Raw genomic sequence first — 26,263 nt, 5'->3', positions numbered from 1 at the left:
TGAAAGCAGCTCTGGGACTTGCCAATAGTGAATGGTGAAATTATTAAAATTGCAATTGATACTAACAGGATAAGTGGTGTCTCCCACTGCAGTGTTGTAAATAAACTGTCTTGTGTGATCACTTAATAGAACAGATGAAAATATGAGTAAACTATCAACTGTCACTGTAGCTGGAAACAAAGGCATTGTGATAGGCTGAGAGGATCTGATTTACTGGTGAGGGAAGGAAGGCTTTGCTGGCAGCCTTACAGGCCCAGGGAGGCCATGTTTAAAGCTCTCTATGCATACAGGGGATTATCCCATCAGAGATTTGTGGCAGGAAAGGCCTGTAAACCTTGTCAGACCACGGCACCACAAAGCATTGATTTTTTAAAAATATTAAATATACCCTTTGGGCCTCTATGTCCTGATCAGCTTACTCACTGGGGGTGACATGACTGAAAGCTCAGGGCTGCTCACTTCTCAGGCTGCCTCCCAAAAATCGCAGGTAGGTGATGCCCCATGGTGCCATCAGTGCCTGCCACCCAGATATTAACCAGGACCTCACTGCCAGCTTTGAGCTGTGTCCTCACTGCCTGCTCAGTAGCGAAGCTGAAAATGGGAACCTGTCAGCTCCTGATGGCACCAGGGCACGATGATCTTAATGACCCAGCGGCTACTATTTCCCCATCTGGATATAGCGCCTTTCACATATTAAAACATCCCAAGGTGCTTTGCAGGAGCGCTACCAAACAAAATTTGACACTGAGCCATGTAAGGAGATGTTAGGACAGAACTTAGTCAATGAGGTAGGTATTAAGATAAAAACAAAAAACTGCGGATGCTGGAAATCCAAAACTAAAACAGAATTACCTGGAAAAACTCAGCAGGTCTGGCAGCATCGGCGGAGAAGAAAAGAGTTGACGTTTCGAGTCCTCATGACCCTTCAACAGAACTTCAGCAGTTCTGTTGAAGGGTCATGAGGACTCGAAACATCAACTCTTTTCTTCTCCGCCGATGCTGCCAGACCTGCTGAGTTTTTCCAGGTAATTCTGTTTTTGTTTAGGTAGGTATTAAGGTTGCCTTAAAGGAGTAGAGAGAGGGAGAGGGGCAAAGAGGATTAAGGAAAGAATGGATACAAGATAGAAGACGAGGCACAAGGAAAATGAGGCACAGGGAAGATCAATAGGCACTGATCCAGACTGTCCACACCCATCATTAAGCCATACTTAGAGTTCCTTGCAAAGATTGAGGGTAATTTCCTTTGCAGGCACTGAGTCAGTTGCAAAGATATGCTATCTGTTGTCAGGAATTTTTTTTAATCCATGCATGGGATGTGAAGGTCACTTCCAAGGCCAGTATTTATTGCCTGTTCCTATTTGCCCTAAAGAAGGTGGTGGTGGTGAGCTGCCACCATGAACTGCTACAGTCCATGTGGTGTAGGTACACCCACAGTGCTGTTACAGAGGGAGTTCCAGGATCTTGGTCCAGTGACAGTGAAGGGATGACCGCTATAATTCCAAACCAGGATGGTGTGTGGCTTGGGAGGAGACTTGCAGGTGTGGTGTTCCTCTGCATCTGCTGTCCTTGTCCTTCTAGGTGGTTAAGGTCGCAGGTTTGGAAAGCACAGTCAAAGGAGACTTGGCGAGTTGCTGCTGTGGATCTTACATATAGTGCACACTGCTGCCACAGTGAGCTGGTGGTGGAGGGATTGAATATGTAAGATGGTGGATGGGGTGCCGACCTAGTGGTCTGCTTTGTCCTGGATGTGTCAAGTTTGTTGAATGTTATCTAGGCAGCTAAAGGCACAATCACCGATGGTTGAGCAATTAAAATCAAGGACAAGCAAGACAACAGAATGGGAGGGCTGCAGATATCTCGGAGGGTTATTGGGCTGGAGCACTTGGAAATAGGGAGGAGAGATACTACAGAGGGATTTGAAAACAAGGATAAGAATCTTAAAAGAATCAATGCAGGTCAGAGAGTGTTTCTAACTACACTCTAGACATATATCTAACAAATGTATCTAAATGGCCTGAGTTCCTTTCTTTGTCCTAAGTTTGTACTTTTAAAAATTGTGTCTGAAAGTAGGAGCAGAGAACTCTGTAGGCCTTTTGGCCCCTCAGGCCTGCTCTGCTATTTGAGAAGTTCATGGCTGATCTGATTGTGGTCTCAACTCCACTTTCCTGTTGGCCCCCATAACCCTCGACTATCAAAAATCTATCTAACTCTGCCTTGAATAAGTTCAATGATCCAGTCTCCACTGCTTTCTGGGGGAGAGAATCCCACAGATGAATTACCCTCTGGAAGAAAAAATTCCTCCTCATCTATATCGTAAAAGGGAGACCTCTTATTTTTAAACTGTGTTCCCTAGTTTTAGTCTTCCCCACAGGAGGAAATATCCCTCAGGTGTCCACCCTGTCAAGTCCCCTCAGGATCTTAAATATTTGAAGAAGGTCACTATTCATTCTTTTAAACTCCATTGGATACATGTTCAACCTTTCTTCATAAGATAACCCCCTCATCCTAGAAATGAGGCTAGTGAACCTTCTCTGAACTGTTCTAACACAATTATATCCCTTTTCAAATAAGGAGACCAAAACTGTATGCATTACTCTTGATGTGGTCTCACCAAGTAACTTCAGAAAAACTTCCCTATCTTATATTCCATTCCCCTTGCAATAAATGGCAATATTCCATTTGCCTTCCTAATGACTTGCTGTACCTGCATAATAACTTTTTGTGATTCATGCATGATAAAATACAAATCCCTCCGTACCACAAGAGTTCTGCAATCTCTCTCCATTTAAATAGAATACTGCTTTTCTATTCTTCCTGTCAAAGTGGACAAGTTCACATTTCTCCACATTATATTCCCATCTGCCAATTTTTTCCTCATTCACTTAAGCTAAGCCTTTTTGGTGACATTTCACCTCCGCTTGACAACTAACCTTCCGATTTTTCAAGGTGTCGTCAGCAAATTTAGCTACAATACAATCGGCTCCTTCATCCAAGTTATTGATATAGATTGTACATGGTTGAGGCGCCCAGCACTGGTCGCTGTGGCACTTCACTAGTTACTGCTTGCCAACCCTTAAAGGACCAGTTCATCCCTACTCTCTGTTTCCTGTTAGCTAACTAATCTTTTATCCATGCTAATATGTTACCCAATACACCATGAGCTCTTATTTTGTGTGGCACCTTAACAAATTTTTTTTGGAAATCCATGGACACCACATATACAGGTTCCCCTTTATACACCTTGCTTGTTACTTCTTCAAAGAACTCTAATAAATTTGTTAAACACAATATCCTTGCTCATAGATGAACCTGTCACCAAATGGAACAAACCTCCTGGATTAATTTTAGCAATTCCCTTTATAATATTGGCAAGGGATGAAATTTGGGAAGATGTGGTAAACCAAAGAGTAGAGACGAGGCAAAATAGGAAGTTATTAATATGGGAAATAATAAACAGACCATGACAGGAAGGGACAGAGAGTGCAAACCTAAGAGTAAAACAGCAGATAAGGCTAGACGCTACAAAAATAATAAAATGACAAAACTAAAGGCTCTGTATCCAAATGCACGTAGCATTTGAAACAAAACAGATGAACTGATAGCGCAAATAGAAATAAATAAGTATGATCTGAAAGCCATTACAGAGACATGGCTACAGGATGACATAGATTGGGACCTGAATATTGAAGGGTACATGATATTTAGGAAGTACAGGAAGTTAGGGAAAGGTGGAGGGGTGGCTCTGTTAATTAATTATGGCATTAGCACATTACAGAGGGATGACCTAAGTTTAGGAAACCAGGATGTAGAAGCAGTTTGGGTTGAGATGAGAAATAATAAAGGCAAGAAGTCACTTGTGGGAGCAGTGTACAGGCCCCTTATTGTAACTACACAGTAGGACAGAGTATAAGAGAAGAGATAACGGGAGTTTGTCAGAAAGGTACAGCAATAATCATGGGGGATTTTAACCTAAATATAGACTGGAAATCCAAATATATCTACTGGTTCCCCTTCATTTATCCTGCTTGTTACCACCTCAAAGAATTCAAATAAATTTGTCAGGCATGATTTTCCCTTCCTGAAGCCATACTGACTCTGCTTGATTATATTATATATTTCTAAATGCTTTGCTATTATGTCATTTGTAATAGACTAACATTTTCCCAATGACAGATGTTAAGCTATAGTTGTTTTTATCTCCTCACTTTTTTGAATAAGGGTGTTACATTAGCAGTTTCCCAGTCCTGTGGGACTTTTCCAAAATCTAAGAATTCTTGGAAGATTACTGCCAGTGCATCCACTATCTCTGTAGCTACTTCCATTAATATCCTAGGATGCAACCCATCAGGTCCAGGGGAATTATCGACCTTCAGCCCCATTAGTTTCCCTAGTACTTTTTCTCTAGTGATACTTATTGTATTTATTTCCTCCCCCCATTTTGCTCCCTGATTATTTAGTATTTTTGGACTGCTATTAGTGTCTTCTACCGTGATGACTGATGCAAAGTAGTTACTCAACTCCTCTGCCATTTCCTGGTTCCTCATTATTATTTCCCCAGCCTCATTCTCTAAGGGGCCTATGTTCACTTTGGCCTCTCTCTTCCTTTTCATATATTTAAATAAGCTCTTACTGTCTGTTTTTTATATTATTTGCTAGTTTACCCTCAAAGTTTATTTTCTCCCTCTTTATTAGGTTTTTGGTCATCTTTTGTTGGTTTTTAAAACTTTCCCAATCCTCTGATTTACCACTAATCTTTGCCACATTGTATGTTTTTTTTTTCTTTCAATTTAATACTCCCCTTAACTTCCTTGGTTAACCATGGTTGGTTTATCCCCTTCCTACAACTCTTCTTCCTCACTGGGATATATATTTGATGTGAGTCATGAGCTCTTTTCTTAAACGCCTGCCATTGTTTAGCCAGCTAAAGTGAACTGGCAACTGAGGTAAGGGATACGTCAATAGAGGTTCAGTGGCAGACATTTAAAAGGATATTTCAGAATATACAGAATCATTTACATTTCAATGAGAAAGAAAAATTCCAAGGGGAGGGCCCGCCATGCGTGGTTAACTAAAAAAGTTAAACAACGTATCAAACTTTTTAAAAAAACATCAAAAGCATATAAATACGCAACAATGGGTGACAGGTGAGAACATTAGAAAGAACTTAAAGAACAGCAAAGAATGACAAAGTGATCATTAAGGACGGAAAAATTAGAGTACAAGAGAAAGTTAGTTGGTAATATAAAGATGGACAGTAAGAGTTTCTATAGATATTTAAATAAGAAAAGAGTTCACAAAGTGACCATTGGACCTATAGAAAGTGTATCTGGGGAATTGATAATGGAAAGTAGGGAGATGGCAGACAAATTAAACAGGTATTTTGCTTCAGTCTTCACTATAGAGGACATAAGTAACATCCCAGAAGTAACGGTAAGTCAGGAAATGGAAGGGAGGGGGAACTCAGGAAAATTACAGTCACCAAGGAAGTAAGTGGTATTGAGCAAATTGTTGGGGCTGTGGGCTGACAAACCCACAGGTCCGGATGGACTTCACCCTAAGATCTTGAAAGAAGTGGCTAGTGAGATAGTTGATGCATTGGTTTTAATTTTCCAAAATTCCCCAGATTTGGGGAAGGTTCCATTAGATTGGAAAACTGCAAATGTAACTCCTTTTGGTCAAAAAGGGAGGAAGACAGAAAGCAGGAAACTACAGGCCAGTTAGCCTAACCTCTGTCATAGGGAAAATGTTAGAAGCTACTATTAATGATATTATAGCAGGTAAATTAGAAAAATTCAAGTTAATCAGGCAGAGTCAACATGGTTTTATGAAAGGCAAATCCAGTTTAACCTATTTATGGAGCTCTTTGAAGGAGTCATATGTGCTGTGGATAAAGGGGAACTGGAGGATGTACTTAGATTCCCAGAAAGGCATTTGATAAAGTGCCACATCAAAGGTTATTGCGGAAAATAAAAGCTCATGGTATAGGGGGTAACATATTGGCATGGATAGAAGATTAACTAGCCAACAGGAAGCAGAGTTAGCATAAATGGATCTTTTTCTGGTTGGCAGGATGTGACAAGTGGGGCCTCAGCTTTTTACAATTTATATAAATGACCTGGGTAAAGGGACCAAAGGAATGGTTGCTAAATTTGCTGACGACAAAGGTAGGAAAGTAAATTGTGAAGAAGACATAAGGAGGCTACAAAGGGACATGGATAGGTTAAGTGAGTGGGCAAAGATCTGTCAAACAGAGTATAAGATGGGCAAAAATGAAATTGTCCATTTTGGCAGGGAGAATAAAAAAGAAGCTTATTATCTAAATGGTGAGAGATTGCAGAGCTCTGAGATTGAGATGGATCTGGGGGTCCTTGTGCATGAATCACAACAGGCAAGTTTGCAGTTACAGAAAGTAATTAGGGAAGCTAATGGAATGTTTTTGTTTATTGTGAGGGGAATTAATCACAAAAGTAGGGAAGTTATGCTTCAGTTGTACAGGGCACTTGTGAGACCACATCTGGAGTACTGTGTACAGTATTGGTCTCCTTATTTAAGGAAAGATGTAAATACGTTAGAAGCAGTTCAGGAAAGATTAACTGTACTAATACCAGGAATGGGCGGGTTATCTTATGTGGAAAGATTGGACAGGTTAGATTTGTTTCCACTGGAGTTTAGAAGAGTAAGAGGTGACTTGATTGTAACTTTTAAGATCCTGAGGGGTCTTGACAGGGTGGATATGGAGAAGTTGTTTCCTCTTGTGGGAGAATCTATCACTAGGGGGTCACTGTTTAAAAATAAGGGGTCACTCAGTTAAGACAGAGATGAGGAGAAATTCTTTCTCTCAGAAGGTAGTGATCTTTGGAATTCTCTTCCTGAAAAAGCGGTGGAAGCAGTGTCTTTGAATATTTTAAAGGCAGAGTTTGATAGATTCTTGATTAGCAAAGGGGTGGAAGGTTATCGGGGTAGGCAGAAATGTGGGGTTGATGTGGGGTTCAGATCAGCTGTGGTCTTACTGAATGGCAGAGCAGGCTCAAGGGGCTGAGCGGCCTACTCCTGCTCCTAATTCGTATGTATGTATTGAAAATGTCCTCAATATTTTTTCATCCATCCTTCAGGGCTGTCAGAATTACCTTTATTGCGCTTTTCTAAAAGATAATAATATCAATGTGATAAGCTGACTGGGAACAACTGGGGGATGAAGTTGACATTCCTTGTCCTAGTTTTCTGCTTGCCTCAAGCCTTGAAGAGGCTTTGGGCCTCAAAGTGAAGAATTAAAGCTACATTGGAACAATCTGATGCAGTGGGTAGACTAGCTCTGATGTGGGATTAGTGTAGAGAAAACAGGGTCACATAGCTAAGAGCAAGAAAGGTTATAAATAGGTTTGGATGCACTGGAAGTCGGCCAAAGTGCAGTGTTGTAACTGAGAAACCAGTGGGCTAGAAAAGGGGCAGTAACCACAAGTGACAATGTTGAACATCAATGTAAAATCTATCATCCAAAGACCTGTATGAGCTGTCCCTCTGCAAGAAGAATAATATGAGATTCTAAAAGCAAAAAGTATGAGCATTGATTAAATCCTCTTCAATTTAGTTCCACCAAGGCCAGTAGTGAATGTACTGAACAAAACCTTCATTCTCACAGCACAGCACAATATGTGTTTTGCCTTTGATTAGTCTTACCTTCTGGAGAGTTATGATCCCCTCTTGAGTCTCCATGTCAGTCGTAATTTTGAGAACAGCAAGCCCATCCCCGTCAATGATCCTGTATTCCATTTCAGCATTTTGTCCAATGTCATCATCAAGTGCCTTTATTTTAGCCACGGTTGAAGCCATGGGTAAAGATTCTGGAATGTTGTACTGATAAAACCCTGTGTTGAAGAAAGTTTCAAATGTCAAACACCCAAAATTTACTGTAGCTGTTTCCATAAGCACTGGGGAAGGGTGGATGAATAAACCTGATTTTAACGATGAAACACTTCTGGTTCACTAATATCCTTTAGGGAAGTAATCTGCTGTCCTTAACCTGGTCTGGCCTACATGTGACTCCAGGCCCACAGCAATGTGGTTGACTCTTGACCACCCTCTGAACTTGGGCAACCAGGGATGGGTATTAAATGCTGGCCTGGCCAGCCATTTCTTGATATCACATGGGGTGAATCGAATTGGCTGAAGACTGGCATCTGTGATGCTGGGGGCCTCAGCAGGAGGCCGAGATGGCTGAAGATTCTGGCTGAAGATTGTAGCAAATGCTTCAGCCTTATCTTTTGCATTGATGTGCTGGGCTCCTCCATCATTGAGGACGGAGATGTTTGTGGAGCCTCCTCCTCCAGTGAGTTGTTTAATTGTCCACCACCATTCACGACTGGATCTGGCAAGACTGCAGAGCTTAGATCTAATACGTTGGTTGTGGGATTGCTTAGCCCTGTCTATCAATTGCTGCTTATGTTGTTTGGCACGCAAGTAGTCCTGTGTTACAGCTTCACCAGGGCCAGAATCTTTGGGCAGAATGAGGTTTTAAAGTTTAATAAAAATTTTTAATAGGCTTCATTGACATGTCCCAGCTCATGTGATATTGTCACATGAGGGGTCATGTCTTAATTTTTTTTTTCTTTATTAAAAGTTTTTAAAAATCAAACTAATCTCCCTGAGGCAGCTCTGTGCCTCAGGGAGATTTCTGCGCTCTCTTGCATGCATGCCTGCGAAAGAGCGCAGGCCCCAACTCAGCCTACTCCTCTCGCCTGCACAGGGAGCGAACAGCACTTCTGGGTGCGCGTCACGCTGGGCGGGCCTTAATTGGCCCGCCCACATAAAGTGGCGGTGTGCAGCCAATCACGAGCAGTGATCGGCTGTGCGCCTACCCACACCTACTCCCACCCAACCACCAACCCCTTACAGGGAGAAAATTCTCCCCCAGGTTGACACCTCATTTTTAGGTATGCCTGGTGCTGTACCTGGCATGTACTCCTGCACTCTTCATTGAAGCAGGGTTGATCCCCTGGCTTGATGGTAGTGGTAGAGTGGGGGATATGCTAGGCCATGAGGTTACTGATTGTGTTTGAGTACAATTCTGCTACTACTGATGGCCCACAGTGTCTCATGGATGCCCAATTTTGAGTTGCTAGATCAATCAAAATCTATCCCATTTAGCATGATGGTAGTGCCACACAACATCCTCAATTGAGGTATCCTCAATGTGATGGCCAGACTCCGTCTCCACAATGACTGTGTGCGGTGGTCATTTCTACCGATATTGTCACGGGCAGATGCATCTGCAGCAGGTAGGTTGGCGAGGATGAAGTCAAGTATGTTTTTCCCTTTTGTTGGTTCCCTCACCACCTGCCACAGACCCAATTTAGCAGCTATGTCCTTTAGAACTCAGCCAGCTTGGTCAGTAGTGGCTATAACGAACCACTTTTGGTGATGGACATTGAAGTCCCTCCACCCCCAGAGTACATTCTGCGCCTTTGCTATCCTCAGTGCTTCCTCCAAGTGGTGTTCAACATGGAGGAGCACCAATTCTTCACCTGAGGAAGGGCAGAAGTGGTAATCAGCAGGAGATTTCCTTACCCATGTTTGACCTGATGCCATGAGACTTCATGGAGTCCAGAGTCGATGTTGAGGACTCCCAGGGCAACTCCCTCCTGACTGTATACCACTGCACCGCTGCCTCTGCTGGTCTGTCTTGCCAGTGGGACAGGACACACCCAGGGATGGTGATGGTGGTGTCTGATTCCATGAGTGTGACTATGGCAGGCTGTTGCTTGACTAGTCTGAGACAGCCCTCCCAATTTTGGCGCTAGACCCCCCAGTTAGTAAGGAGGACTTTGCAGAGTCAACAGGGCTGGGATTGCCGTTGTCGTTTCCGGTGCCTAGGTTGGATAGTAGGAATTTGTAGGCATGTGTATGTGTTTAATTTGTTAAATTAATAAATGCTTCATTTAGTTTTATATGAAAAAAACTTCTTGAGACTTGATGGTCTTATTACTACTGAATCCATCTGCATCTTGAAACAAACAAATTGCAAAAATGGATTATGACAGTTGTTTCAAGTTTCCCTCTGGGATTTGAACAACTCAGCCTTTACCATTGGCTGTATTATAATTCTGTCAGGAATGAGTTCCTAAAGGAAAAATTAAGATGCAACACTTGTCCTGGTGCTAGTTGGCTCCTCAAATTTGATTTTAAAACAAACAGCATGGCAAACTCAACAGCTGGGCATTAATGTTTTGTTTCCTCATTTATTCATGGGAATTCATAGGTGTTGCTGGTAAAGCCAGCATTTGTTGCCCACCCATAATTTCAGAGGGCAGTTAAGCGTCAACCACATTGCTGTGGGTTTGGAGTCACATGTAGGCCAGACCTGGTTAGGATGGCAGATTTCCTTCCCTAAAGGACATTAGTGAACCAGATGGGTTGTTTTTACAATTGATGATGGTTTCTTGGACACCATTACTGAAACCAGCCTATATTCCAGGTTTATTACTTGAATTTAAATTCCACTAACTGCCATGGTGAGATTTGAACCCATATCCCCAGAGTATTAGCCTGGGTCTCTGGATTATTAGTCCAGCAACATTACCATTACACCACCACCTCCCCCAGCGTGCAGAAGGAACTATTCAGGTTCAGTGGGAAAAAAACATTGAAAATTCCAATCCTAAACTGACAGGCCCCTTGACAAACACCTTAAGGAGCTCAAGGGACCATCAATTGTCAGAGAACATTTTTCGTATTCCCCCTTCCTCCCCAAAGCTGGCCTTTTGAAAATTTCAAACAATCCCAGAGGCATTGGGATCCCAAGATGACCTCCGTGATTTTGAATTCCTGCCTGTAAGACCATAAGACGTAGGAGCAGAAGTAGGCCATTCGGCCGATTGAGTCTGCTCCACCATTCAATGAGATCATGGCTGATCTGATAATCCTCAACTCCACTTTCCTGCCTCTTCCTCATAACCATTGATTCGCTAACTGATTAAAAATCTGTCTATCTCAGCCTTGAATACACATAATGGCCCAGCCTCTACAGCCCTCTGCAGTAAAGAATTCCACAGATTCACTACCCTCTGAGAGAAGAAGTTCCTCCTCATCTGTTTTAAATGGGTGACCCCTTACTCTAAGATTATGCCCTCTGGTCCTAGACTCTCCCACAAGGGGAAACAACCTCTCAGCATCTATACTGTCAAGCCCCCTAAGAATCTTGTCAATAAGGTCGCCTCCCATTCTTCTAAACTCCAATGAGTACAGGCCCAACCTACTCAATCTCTCCTTATAAGAAAATCCCTCCATACCTGTGATCAACCTAGTGAACCTTCTCTGGACTACCTCCAATGCCAGTACATCTTTCCTCAGATGAGGGGACCATAGCTGTTCACGGTGTTCTACCAGGTCCTGACCTTGCAGCCTTTTGAAAATCTAGCCCCATAGATGTGGCTTTAATTTAAACCATACAATTCATCACTAACAATAAATAATGATATTGTTAATCAGAGATACGACATTAGTGAGAAAACTTTGGAATGTTTGTAGCTGGCCTGCCTGATTAAAATATTCCGGTTTAGACTTGACCGGATTCTATCGGCTGGATTAACAGAGAATTAAAAAGAAAGTTAAAACAGATGACAGGCAGTCCGCCTCAATTCATCCAAGCTAGCAATTATCCTTCCCATCAGCATGGTCAACAAAACTGAAACAGGGGAAGCTGGTCTGCCAGTGGCTGGTCAAAACCACAGCAACATGTTATTCAATTTGGAGTCTGCAACATCTCACTTGGAAGCTATAGGCAAAAGTTCTGCTGGTGGAATAGACAGACAACTGACTCAGGCACTGACACAGTGGGTGGTCGCAATGGGTGAACAGCAGGTTCGACTTTGATCAGAAACACCGTGAGATTCAGGCCCCTTTTTAACTCACCTCCCCTAGCTACCTCTCCCCCAACACCACCATTCACTGACCTTCCCCACAACTGGTGGGAACCAGAGAAGAAATAATTAAAATAAGGTTGCAACCACCCAGTGTGATTCCACAGACATCCCAGACATTCACAGGAAGGCACACAGCTCCTTTTTTAACTTTGCGGATCAGGATCTGACCGTGAGTGTTATCAGTGGGCAGAGTGGGCAAGCAGTAAAAACTCCCTTTGTTGGGTCAAGCCTGCCGTGAGGTGGATTGGGCCCAGTAGAGGCCCAGTATTTCTCTCTAAAGTATGCCTGTCACTGGTATACATTGCTTGCTCTGCCATGACCCAGGAGGTGGACGCATGGCTTGATAATCAGAGTCTAGGGTGTGTTGGTGGTATGTAAGGTGGTATATAAACCTATAGCTGCTGACACCATATATGCTGCCCACCATCTTCTCCACCAATGGATGCCAAGTTTGTTGGAAAGCTACATTTGTGCTTAGTCTGCTCTCTCTGACACGGCATTAACCTTCCACTTCTCCCAGTTGCTTTCAGTTTTCTATTTTATAGTATTTCACATCCATTGCTTTACCCTTTCATTTTAGTGGTGTTTATGTTGTTTGCATGGAACATTATTAAAAAAACTTAGCTGACAAACTGAAATGACCTAGTTGTCATCGGAAGCTCCCATGTCTAAATTATCTGTAATATCAAACATTGTTGTTGAAATGTTCCTCTAGCCTGGCACTCAAAAACCTGTTAGCTTATCTGTTGTGGATGTGATTGATGTGTTTGCCAAGGGGAACTTCTGACCCTTTTAAAATATCGGTACTACCTTTATCTGCTTCCAAGTCTACTCAACCATTTAAGTGCATACGGAATCTTTCTTGGCGACAGCTAAAAGAACAATACATTTCCTGCCTGGTGTCCTGCAGCACTTTTATATTTATAAGTTTTTCAAGATATACAAAGTTATAACCTGACCTGGAGGATTTCTAAGTCCACTGAGATATTAATATTGTCTATACCTGTGTCAAAGTCGACCCCATGATTTTTGATAAAAACAAAAAAACTGCGGATGCTGGAAACCCAAAACAAAAACAAAAACAGAATTACCTGGAAAAACTCAGCAGGTCTGGCAGCATCGGCAGAGAAGAAAAAGTTCCCATGATTTTTGGCCTAATAAAATGTAAGGTGGAATTTTCCAGTACTCCCCCACACCTATGGCAGGTTTAATGGCGTGCAGGAGGGGATCAATGTGCCAGCAGCTGAAAAGTCAGTTTTCCGTTGGCGTAAAATAATAGGGGAACTTGTGCTCCCACCCATCATGGAGGGTCACCATTCCCACCAGAGGTCAACGTGAAACCATTTTACATCCATTAATGGGATGCAGATGAAGGACAGACCAGAATTGTTTCCCCCTCGTTTCAATTGTCCGGACCGCCAGCGGGATATCACATCGGTTCAGAACACGTCTGGACCAATGTGGCATGGAGATGTCTGGACTTACCTGAAGAAGGCCTGGGGCAGCCTGCAGAGATCGGGATGGAAGATGGAGGCTTTCAGTGACCGTGGACCCTGGACTACCATGTAAAGCAGTGGGTGGGTGGAGAATCTATCTGGTAGATCTTCGAGCTGCAGCAGCTTCGAGGAGGTGGATCATCTGTCTTCAGCCACTTCTAGGAGATGGATCATGTCTTCAGGATCTTCCAGAAGGTCCATCTTCTATCTTCAGGAACTTCCAGGAGGTCCATCTTCTATCTTCAATGGTGGGCAGTTGATGCCCGGGCACTTTTAAATATGACACCTGGATATGATGTTGGGCGTAAGCCATCCAGTCCGCTCTACTGCACAAAACATCAGGGAACCCCTGACTGCATAATTAATTAAGCCAGAGTAGCACAATACGGCAAATTCCCACTGGCCTCTGTGGCAGGAAACGCTCCCCATTCCTGCCCCCATCGTGACTTAGTCCCAGACTGGAAAATTCTGCCCAAAATGTTTCATACACTTGTGTAAAAGTCGAGTGTCTCGTTTTTCAGGGATCAACGCCCAAAAAATTCAGAACCAAAATATAATCCTAGAGACGTTAACGATTTGATTTTATAAATATTAATGAAAATGAGTACTGGTAGGTAAATACTTATAACATGTATACGTTTAAGTTTTGTTTTTTATTTATTCAAAATATTGAAGTGATTAGATTATGAACGATAATTCATTTGAATCCTTCAGCGTTGTTGGTTGTTATTCCATTGCTACAGTCTTTTTTGGACCCAAATCAAGCACGCAGGTCAACACCTTGAAAACATTACCCATGTTAAAGTCAACCCCATGACTTTTGGCCTAAAAAAATTGGTCTCAAAAATTTCGACTTTTACATGGGTATACACAGTACCTGCCTGGTGTTCACTTCAAAATCCTCTAGGATACAAATCTCCATTGAAGACAGCAAAGTAGCATAATCATAAAATCATACAGCACAGAAGGGAGGCCATTGGTTCCATTGTGCATCTGCCAGCTCTTTGAGAAAGCTCTCCAATGTGTCCTACCTGCCTGACTCTTTCAATTTTAAAGTATTTTGAAAGTCCTTTTGCTTTACTTTTGCATTTTTGTGGATTTTAGCTTCTGTGATGTTAGCGTGGAACACCATAAAAAGAATCTAGCTGAGAAACTGAAATAACCTATGTCAGCTGATTAACCCTGCAACATTCTCCTTTTCAAGTATTATTCAATTCCCTTCAAAAAGCTATGATTGAATCTGCTTCCACCACCCTTTCAGCCTGTGCCTTCCAGATCATAACAACTCACTGTGTTAAATAAGTTCCCATCACCACCTCTTTGACTCTTTTACCAATGGCCTCAAGTTTGTGCCCTCTGGTACATACTCCACTGCTAGTGGTAACAGTAGCTCCTTATTTACTCTATCGAAACCCTTCATAATTTTTGGCATTTCTTCTTTTAAATCTCCCCTTAACCTTCTCTGTTCTAAGGAGAACACACCCAGCTTCTCTAATCACTCCACATAACTGAAGTCCCTTATCCCCGGTATCACTCTAGTAAGGTTGGAGGAGTTGCAGATAGTGAAGAGGATTGCCAAAGGATACAATGGGATATAGATCGGTTGGAGACTTGGGCAGAGAAATGGCAGATGGAGTTTAATCTGGACAAATGCGAGGTAATGCATTTTGGAAGGTCTAATACAGGCAGGAATTATACAGTAAATGGCAGAACCCTTAAGTGCATCGACGGGCAGAGGGTGTACAGGTTCACAGGTCTCTGAAAGTGGCAACACAGGTGGATAAGGTAGTCAGGAAGGCATATGCTTGCCCCTTCATTGGCAGGGGTATTGAGTATAAAAGCTGGGAAGTCATGCTGCAGCTGTATAGAACCTTGGTTAGGACACACTTGGAATATTGTGTGCAATTCTGGTCACCACATTACCAGAAGGATATGAAGGCATTGGAGAGGGTGCAGAGGAGGTTTACCAAGATGCTGCCTGGTCTGGAGGTTATTAACTATGAGGAGAGGTTGGAGAAACTCGGATTGTTCTCACTAGAGCGACGGAGATTGAGGGGCGACTTGATAGAAGTTTACAAAATTATGAGTGGCATGGACAGAGTAGATAGTCAGAAGCTTTTTCCCAGAGTGGAACAGTCAATTACTAGGGGACATAGATTTAAGGTGAGAGGAGAAAACTATAGAGGAGATGTGCAGGACAAGTTTTTTACGCAGAAGGTAGTGAGTGTCTGGAATTCGCTGCCAGAGGAGGTGGTGGAAACAGGTACGATAGTGATGCTTAAGAGGCAGCTTGACAAATACATGAATAGGATGAGAATAGAGGGATATGGACCCCGGAAGTGCAAAATGTTTTAGTTGACGGGCAATATGATCGGCGCAGGCTTGGAGGGCCGAAGGGCGTGTTCCTGTGCTGTACTTTTCTTTGTTCTTTAAGCCCCGTATGTCCCCTCTCCAAGGTCTTGACATCCTGCCTAAAGTACACTGCCCACAATTAGTCACAATATTCCAATCGAGGCTTAACCAGTGCTTTATAAATGTTTAGCGCAAATTGCTTGCCCCAATAGATTCTGTATAAAATAATTAATATTTCAACTTTTTAAATTTTACTGTTAGCTTTATCTTTCAGAATTCAAACCACTTTTTTCTGCTCTTTTATCATTCTGATACTGAAGAACATTTTCTTTTGCATTATGCTCAACATCTTAAGCTTTCCTGATCTCCTGGGCCCTCTTTCTACTTCAAAAAGATACAAAAAGATTAGTAAGGATGCTATCAGAGCTGAGAGGTTATATTTATCAGGAAAGGCTAAGCAGACTGGGACTGTCTTCTCAAAGAAAGAGAAAACTGAGGGGTAATCTAATAAAGGTCTTTAAAATTCTGAAGGCGTTTGATGGGTAGACACAGAAATTATTTCCATAGGGGCTATAGAAATAAGATAGTCACTGATAATTCCAATAAAAAATTCAGAAGAAAATTCTTTACCCACAGAGTAGTGTGAATATGGAACTTGACACCACAAGGAGTAGTTGATGTAAATAGTATAGATGCATTTAAGGGAAGCTAGGTGAACACATGAGCAAGAAAGGAACAGAAGATGAGGCAGATAGGCTGAGAAGAAGTATGGTGGGAGGAGGATCATGTGGAACATAAACATTGGCATAGGTCATAATAACTCCAAGATATGATGCCTTGACATTCAACAGCATTACCATCGCTGAATCCCCCACTATCAACCTGGGGATTACCATCGACCAGAAACTGAACTGGACTAACCATATAAGTACTATGGTTAGAAGAGCAGGTCAGAGGCTAGGAATCTTGTGGCAAGTAACTCACCCCCTGACTCCCTAAAGCCTGTCTGCAACCTACAAGGCACAAGTCAGGAGTGTGATGGAATACTCTCCACTTGCCTGGATGAGTGCAGCTCCAACAACACTAAAAAAGCTTGACACCATCCAGGACAAAGCAGCCCAATTGACTGGCAACCCATCCACAAACATTCACTCCCTCCACCACTAACTCACAGTGGCAGCAGTGTGTACCATCTATAAGATGCACAGCAGCAACTCACCAAGCCTCCTGAGATAGCACCTTCCAAAATCACAACTGCTACCATCTAGAAGGACAAGGGCTACAGGTGCATTGGAACACCACCACCTGGAACACCACCATGGGTGTGCCTACACCACATGGACTGCAGCTGTTCAAGAAGGCAGCTCACCACCACCTTCTCAAGGGAAGAGCAATAAATGCTGGCTTAGCCAGCGATGCCCACAGCCTATGAATGAATAGAAAAAGTGTTCAGCATTCCTCAAACTGTATGCATCCTGCGATCCACACTCAATGCACGCCACATGAACACCTTTTTAGTGTCACTCATTCACTCTATCACAAAGCTGTCCTGCTTTGTAGATTTATTTCATCCTTCATCTCATCTGATGCTTAAAACATTTTTTCCTCTTCCTTTTATGGGTGAAGAATTGCAATCTTGAACAACTCAAGTCCCTCCAGATCTTTCTTCCCCTTCACTTCGGTCTGACACCATCCCTTCTTCGAATCTCACCTTTTCTGTGTATTCACAAAACCCCCTGACCTTCTCCTCTCTGACTCTGAATGACTGCCTTTAGCAAAGGCCTCAACTTCATCCCCTTCCGGCCCCCACCTCAATGGATTTTGAACTCAGCATAACAATGAACTCTTTTTCCAATGCCTTTGCTTCTGTGTCCACTTCTTTCGCCAGGCGTATTCCGCCATTTAGTGGACCTTTTTCCCTGTATTTCCCAGTATATCCAGTTTTCTCCCTCCACCTGGACCCCTCCCTCTGGCCTCTTGCCCTCTCTAGAACTTTTCCATTAAGAACTATAGGCATGGCACTGGAATGCTCAATTTCTCAGTTCCTCTCACTCAGGCGAATCTATCTCCCTCTGAACTTGCTGCACTCAATTTTCTTAGGTTACATTTTCCCTTACATTTACACCTACCGATAGATTTTCATCAAACATGTTGTCAAGGGTAGTGCTGTTGTCTGGCGTTCCAACCTTTACCTCGCAATTCTCCAACACTTCCTCCTAGCTCCATAATCCCAGCTCTGAACAATAAGCCATCATGTTGAGGACTGTCACTGACCATATTAGATCTCCTCTCGAGGGCCTCCAACCTCATAGTTCCCCAACCCTGTACAGCCCCCTTCTACCAGCTGGTCAAAATCCACAAACAGAACTAACCCAGGTAGATCTATCATCTCATTCTGTTCCTGCCCCACTGGACTGATTTCCTCCTATCTCAAACTTATTTTTTCTCCCCTTGTCCAATCTCTTCCCACCTACATACATGACTCTTTCGATGCCCTCCATCACTTTAAGTTTCCAGTTTCTTGGTCTTAACCAACTCCTTTTCACCATGGACATCCAATTCCTCTACACCTCCATCAGCCACCAAGACAGCCTGAGGGCTCTCTGCTTCTTCCTTGAACAGAAGCCCAAACAGTCTTCATCCACCACCATCCTCCTTTGCTTGACTGAACTTGTTTTCAAATTAAAAAGATTCTCCTTCAGCTCCACTCACTTCCTCCAATATTGTTCTGGATACTTGCATAGATCCTAGCCCTGCCTGCTATTTTGTGGAATATGTTGAGCATTCCTTGGCCCAGTCCTCCAGCACCTCTTTTTCTGACAGATTGATAGCTATGCGATAGCTCCTGCTCTCCCCCTGAACTGAAAAATCTCACCAATTTCCACCCTTCTCCCACCTTCTCACCATTTCCAACTCTTCTCTTTCTTTCTTCAGTTTCCATGTCCCCATTTCTGGGGTTAGGCTATTAGTCAATGTTCACTATAAGCCCACTGATTCCCATAGCTGCCTCGACTACACTTCTTCACTCCCTGCTCCCTGTAAGGATTCCATTCCATTCCATTCTCCCAGTTCCTCTGTCTCCATCGCATCTGTGCTGATGATGCAACTTTCTAAACTAGCCCTTCTGATATATCTTCCTTTTTCCTCAACTGAGGACCTCCCTCTTCCCCCTCCACCACCCCACCCACTGTTGTTGACAAGGTTCTCGACTGTTCCTGTCACATTTCTCACATTTCTGCTCTCACCCCTTCCCCTCCCTCCCAGATCATTGATAGGGTTCCTCTTGTCCTCACCTCCCACCCCACCAGCCTCTATATTCACCGGATAATCCTCCGCCATTTCTGAGACCTCCAGTTTGATGCCACCACCAAACACATCTTCCCCTTTCAGCATTCCAAAAGGACCATTCCCTCCACCCCCACCATGGTCCACTTCTCAATCACCCAACAACCCCTCCCCTTTCCATGGCATCATTCTGTGCATATGCAGGAGATGCAATAGCTGCTTTTTCACCTCCTCTCTCCTCACTGCCCACGGCCACAAACACTCCTTTCAGGTCCAGCAGCAATTTGCATTTACCTCTTTCAATTGCTTTTCAATTTCTATCAAATACTTTATTCACTACTCACAATGTGGTCTCTGCTACACTAGGGAGACCAAACCAGATTGAGTAACCACATCACATTCAATTCACAAGCATGACCCTGAGCTTTCAGTCACCTGTCATTTTAATTCTCTACCTTGCTCACTAATGTCTCTGTCCTCAGCCTCCTGCAGTGTTCCATTGAAGCTCAATGAAAGAACCTTTTGGTTAAACACTTTACAGACCTCTGAACTCATCACTGAGTTCAATAATTTCGAACCTTCCATTTTGTTTGTATTTTTCTTTGTAGGTTTTGGTTTTACTCTGCTGCATTCCTTTATTTTTTATTTTTGGGTGGTAGCTGTTTACCATTCTGCCATTTGCACCGCCTCGAGACACATCTTTTGTTTTTTTACTTGTCCCATTACCACTTCCTTTGGACTTGTACCACCAAACCCTTGGTCATTTAATCTCTCATGCTCTCCACCCCATCTCAAACCTTCCCTTTTGCTTTTTTTCCCACCCTTTACCCTTTCATTTGCTCAAAGCCTATTAGATTTCTAACTATTCTCAGTTCTGATGAAATATCACAGATCTGAAATGTTAACTCCAATTCTCTCTCCACAGATGTTGCCTGACTTGCTGAGTATGTCCAGCATTTTCTGTTCGTATTTCCAATTTCCAGGGTCTGCAGTGTTTTGCTTTTGCACCAGCATAAGCCAGTTGGCCAGACTAGCCTATTTCTGTGCCATAAATCCTATGCATTTCTCCTACAATGTATTTAGACTTTTCTCTCTCCTTTTCCTTGTTGTTATTCTATTTCAATTCCCATTTTGCACAACTAATTAGTTGATAGTAAAAATGGATAAGGCCACTTATTTAGCTTGAGCGTGCAAATCCTAGTTCTGTACTTGTCCTGTATGCCAATGAACAGAAGGGTCAGCATCTGAACAAGGTGGAGAATTAGAACGACAAGCAATCGGAAGCACAGGTTTGCGCTTGCAAGCTGAACAAAGGCGTTCTGTAAAGTTGTTCCCCAGCCTGAATTTGGTCTCCCCAGTGAGTGCATACGTGGCGGCGCATGGGATTTAGAACGCATCTTAGAGTTCACCGAGAACAATAGTTTGAGGAATTTTGGATGCCTTGGAGATACCTGTGATTATTACAAAAAGGGTGGAATTTAAGCTGGAATCCATAAGGTAAAGCTGGAAGCCTTCTCCTTTTATTCCTGCCCCCTCCCCGTTTCCACTGACTTAAAAACTCTTACAATTCTATATCTAAAGGTGTTCTATATGTTGAGCCTCCTCCAATCTATTTGTTCTAATTCTTCCCTCATCTCTTTGAATGTAAATGTATAAAAGTTCGTAAATCTGGCTCTTGGTCTTTTTTTTTGTGTAACTAAATCCCTCAACTTGTTAAAGTGAATCCTTCTCTAATCACTCTCCCCATCCCAGAGGCACTACAGTTTTCATTTGTTGAGTGTTATCTAAGTTTGTTACAAATATCAGGTCAAGATAAGTATTGCCTCTAGTGGTTTCCCTGACACCCTGAGTCATGAGGCAATGTGGAATTTCCTCCTTTATGATGGGTTAATTGATGGCAAACATTAAAATAACTTCCTTCTTTTCCCAAACCCTTCTCATCTGTTAATATAGCCAACTGTCCTCCTGCTGCTATTGTCTCAGTGGTGGGCAGAATTCCCCCTGGTGTTAGCTTGGAGTTACTCACATTCGAGATTTCTGGCCAGAGCAATTCTTTTTGCATCAGGTCGGTGACCTTTCATCAGAACTAAAGAAAAATAGAAATGTAAGCGTCGTTAAACTTTTTTAAAAGGGGGGAAGGGGAAGAATGAACAAAGAAGGTCTGTGAGAGGGTGGTGGCCAGGGGAGATTAAATAACAAAGGATTCCACAATGCAACAGCCAGAGAGTGGTAATGGGTGTAGGAAAGAGACAAAGGTTGTGTCCAAATAGTGAACTGCTACATAAAAACCATCTGAATGCAACATGAAGGGATAAAGGAACAAACAAGATGAAGACCAACCCAGAAAAACACTTGGAGGCAGAGGTAATAAGTTAAAGATGTTGAGCTCAGAGTTCAGTCCAGAAGGTTGTAGGGTACCAAGTTGAAAGTTAAGGTGCTATTCCTCGAGCTTTGCGTTGGGCTTCACTGAAACACTGCAGCAGACCATGGACAGCATGAGACCAAGGTGGAGAATAAAAACGACAAGCAGCCAGAAGCTCGGGATCATGCCTGACGATTGCACGAAGGTGTTCCGCAAAGCTGTCTCCACAATGAGTGTGCATGGCGTTGACAGTGCATCTTAGAATGCGGTGAGAATAACAGTTCAAGGAACTCTGGGTGTTTTGGGAGATATCTGTGACTATACCAAGGGTGGAATAGGTTAAAGCTAGAGATCTTCTCCTTTGTTCTTCCTGCTCCCTCCCCCCTTCCACTGGCTGTAAAACTATGGGCCAGAACTCCCGAGGAATGACGATCATAGTCATTGCCACCCTGCTCCTTTTTACTTACCTGTGTCGGGAGCAGCAAATTTTTCTCCCAACATTTCGACTGGGGCCTGCTAAGGAATGTGCAGCGTAGCGGCTCCCAGGACTCTTCATGGCAAGGCAGCAGTGTCGGGGGTAAATTTAGCTAAAAGCAAAAAAATAGGGGATGAGGATAAAGAAATTGCTTTCCTCATCATGACGAGGCCAGGTGCCTTTAGCATGTTGCCTAATAAATGTTGCCTGTGAGGTGCCAGTTTAATGGAATATGCTGAAATTAATGAAGTTCCACATACAATTTAGGAACAGGAGTAGGCCTCTCGGCATGTTGAGCCTGCTCCGCCATTCAATATCATGGCTGATCTAATTTTAACCTCAACTCCATATTCCTGACTACCACTAATAACCTTTGATACTCAAGAATCTATCTAACTCTGCCTTAAAAATATTCAAAGGCTCTGCTTCCACTGCCTTTTCAGGAAGAAAGCTCAAAGATTCACGACCCTCCGAAAGAAACAATTTCCCCTCATCTCTGTCTTAATAGGGTGACCACTTATTTTTAAACAGTGACCTCTAGTTCTAGATTCTCCCACAAGAAGAAACATCCTCTCCACATCGACCCTGTCAAGTCCCCTCAGGATCTTATATGTTTCCATTAAGTTGCCTCTTGCTCTTCTAAACTCCAATGGATAAAAACCTAGCTGTCCAGCACTTCCTCATAAGACAACTTGCCCAATTCAGGTATTAGTCTAGTAAACCATCTCTGACCTGCTTCCAATGCATTAACATCCTTCCTTAAATAAAGAAACCAATACTGTGCAGAATACTCCAGACATGGGGCTGGATTTTCCAGCCCCGCCCATTGCTGGGATCATCCAGACCATCAAGAGTCAATGGACTTTTGGCTGGGCCATCGAATTCTCTGTGAAATTGATGCTTTTTTTAATACATTCATGGGATATATGTGTCACTGGCTCAGCCAGCATTTATTACCCATCCCTAATTGCCCTTCTTCAGAGTCAACCCACATCGCTGTGGGTCTGGAGTCACATGTAGGCCTGACCAGGTAAGGACAGCAGGCCCTTCCCTAAAGGACATTAGTGAACCAGATGGATTTTTATGACAATTGACAATGATTTTGTGGTCATCATCCAGATTTTAATTCCAGATTTTTATTGCATTTAAATTTCACGAACTGCCATGGAGTGATTCGAACCTGGGTCCCTAGATCATTATCCTGGGCCTCTGGAATACTAGTCCAGTGACAATACAACTGTGCCACCACCTCTCCTGAGGAGCAAAAAAGATCAAGAGATGTACTCAGGAAAAGAACGAGAAATACAGCACATTGGGAGATGAGAGTAACAGGGCTGAAGATATAATTCCAGTGCCACAACTGTTGCCCACTTAAAGGCCTCATCCCACTGCCGCTGGTATTAACCAAGCAGTAGACAGGGGACTTACCGTGCGAGGAGCACAAAAAGCAACCCTTATTCAAAGGCACTCCGTGTCTAATCGAGGACCCATCATCAGGAAGGGGGTGAGAGCCACCTCCTGCCCTTGCTGAGGACCCCACCTGCCCCACTACCCCATCACTCACCTGTGACCTGGCTTGGCAATCCTTGACATAGGGCAGACCAGCTGCATTACTGGCAGCAGCCACCACCTCCTTGGTGGCGCTGCTGAGCAATGCAGAGTTGCAGGCCCCTGAGTGGCTGGCAGGCCTTGGAGGTGGGATTTCCACCCAGGAGCGATCCTTGATCCCAGGGAAGGCCCACCATTGCGCAGTTTAGTGGCTGACTGGCACTTAATTTGTTAGGCCTTCCCCAAAATAGGCAACGCAGGGCTCTCACCTGCAGGCGCAATCCCCGTCGCCTAAATTAAACATCATCCATTGACACACTTCCAATTCACCTGCAGGAGGAGGTGAGGCACAACCAGAGGCAGCAGGAATCACCCGGTGGGGGAGAGGCACATGTGCATGTTTTAAATTTCATAGAGTAGATGGTGATGGCCATTATCAGAAAAGCCATTATCAGCTGAAGCTGCGGTGAATCCATCGAAGATGATAGCATCTCATACCTAATCATTTTCTTACATTCCACTTTCCCCGCATCCCATTCTGATTTACAAGCTGCAGATGGTGCAAGCATTCACCTCTTACTTCCTCTGTCCCCTCAACACATCCTTATTCCTGAGTCTTTTTCCTTTCAGATTCCCAAGAAGTACAATCTGGGCAGGCAGTGGAGGAAGACCGAGAAGACAGTGATGACGAAGACGCACCATCACTTGATCTCACATTTGTAACCCTTCAACTCTGACACTGACACTGTGCATAACTTAGAGAAAAGCACAGAGGTGGCATCTGCACTTGGTGAAACCTTGAACACAAGTGGGATACAGCCAGGTCAATGAGAAAGGAGTCAGCTCACCAGAGAACGAGGTCACTCACAAGTTCTGTTGCAGAGGACTCAGATAAGGACTTCAATTGCCCAGGCTACAGAGGAAGGCTGGCTGGTGTACACAACAGGATGCTTGGTGCATTTGGGAAACCTGCCAGACAGCTTGCAGTCAATGTCAAGAAACATAGAGAAGCCAATGCCATCTTATCACAGGTCTTTGTGGAAGAACTTGGAGCTAATACTTCTCAGTATTAAAGTGATGGCCAATTCCATCAATTGCATTTATGGAGCCAATTAAGATGCAGCTTCTAATGGCCATTGCAGCACAAGCAGCTTCATCATTAGTCGAATGCTGCAATGCAAGCTCATTCTGCTGTCATTCATTGGGTTGCCAACTATGATTAAATGCATTCCTGTAGGTTTGATCACATGATTTTCCCCCTACACTCCCTCCATTAGTCAGCCAACACATCCTTGTGACATGCTACCTTCTTAGGCCAATTCCTTATTCTTTCATGAGATATGGGCTTCACTGGCAAGACCAGCATTTGTTGCCCATCCCTAATTGCCTTTGAACTGAGTGGCTTGGCTAGGTCATTTCAGAGGACAGTTAGCAATCAACTGCATTGCTGTGGGTCTGGAGTCACACGTAGGCCAGACCAGGTAAGGATGGCAGATTTCCTTCCCCTAAAGGATACTAGTGAATTAGATGGGTTTTTTTCAGCAATCAGTAATGGTTTCATGGTCACCATTAAACTAGTTTTTCGATTCCAGGTTATTAATTGAATTTAAATCCCACCAGCTGCCATGGTGGGATTTGAACCCATGTCCCCAGAACATTAGCCTGGGCCTCTGGATTACTAGTCCAGTGACATTACTACTGCAACATTGTCTCCGCCCCCTTCCAATTGGAAAGCAAAAAGACTTATTATCCAATTGGATGATGCTCTACTGTCAGCCAAACAGTCTTTTTACCCCATTTTCAATATTTTCATATCTGGTAAATAGAAACATTCAAAGAAAATGGCAAAAAAAAACGAAAGCTTTTTTAATTTCCCGATGATTTTCCTCCAATGGTTGCACACAGCAGTGTCCTGGGGATTGATCTTAAATTCCTGGAGGCTCCAGGCTAATGCTGAAGGATTTGCAGCCCTAGTCGTGCAAGTTCAGGCTGCTGCTATCTTAGCTGTGGATGCCACGAGCCTGCAAGGTCTCACAGTAGGCCAGCAATCTATGCTTCAGCAGTTTACTAGGATTGCTGAGGTGCTACCCCAGGGAACTGGCAGGGGTTCTATGGAGCACAGCCTTGCTGTCCTCTCTCGGGATGACAGCATTACTGTTGCCCATCAGCCAGCCAGCCCAGGCTGCTGCTGCACAGGTCGGGATGGTGCAGTGGGAAGTTGCGTCTTCTAGACACAAAGCTGCTTGAGGTCATCCTGCAAGGCCATTTGCAGTCTCTACCACTGAAAGACAGCAGTCTTCCACCAGCCATGGTGCAGTTACTGGGATAGCACCGTGCAGGAGCACACGGCCAGACAGGCACTAAGTAAATACACAAGGCTAAGTAGTTGAAGTCTGTATGCAATATGGCATGATTTCATTAATAAATTTGGATCGGTGTGGATAGCCTTTGTGGCCCGGATGCCACCTTTTGGCTGAAATGTGACTTCACAGTGGACTCACACAGAATGAAAGCATCACAGAGGTTGTCAGGTTGTGGGCATTAAGCTGCATCACACACTGCCTATAGCCACACACCAGCGCCACATCGAGGGAATGAAATACCTTTTGGTTCCAGTACATGGATGTGTTGGCGTGTGGCTCCTGCAAAGCAATGTGCATTCAGTCAATGGTACCCTACATCCTCATGCCTGGTCTGTCAGTTTGTCTTTGGAAACAGGGCATAAAGTGAAATTATCTCTTTGAATACAGAGATCTCTATTCTCCCTTACACAACAGCAGATTACAAACCAGAAGATGTTAAAATATCTCAGCACCAGCCTTGAAGG

At 43.5% G+C, this 26,263-nt stretch overlaps 1 protein-coding gene across 1 annotated transcript in view; it reads right to left on the bottom strand.

Annotated features, from left to right (window-relative positions):
- cdh7a (cadherin 7a) overlaps positions 1-26,263 on the bottom strand; it is a 170,184-nt gene that overhangs the window by 63,607 nt on the left and 80,314 nt on the right. The window contains exon 6 of the mRNA XM_041190435.1: positions 7,678-7,865. Coding sequence (XP_041046369.1) covers positions 7,678-7,865 — 188 coding nt within the window. The remainder of the gene's footprint in view (positions 1-7,677; positions 7,866-26,263) is intronic.

Source organism: Carcharodon carcharias, chromosome 6 (genome assembly GCF_017639515.1).
Source record: "Carcharodon carcharias isolate sCarCar2 chromosome 6, sCarCar2.pri, whole genome shotgun sequence".
Taxonomy (NCBI): Eukaryota; Metazoa; Chordata; class Chondrichthyes; order Lamniformes; family Lamnidae; genus Carcharodon; species Carcharodon carcharias.
This window is presented reverse-complemented; position numbering and strand designations above follow the sequence as displayed.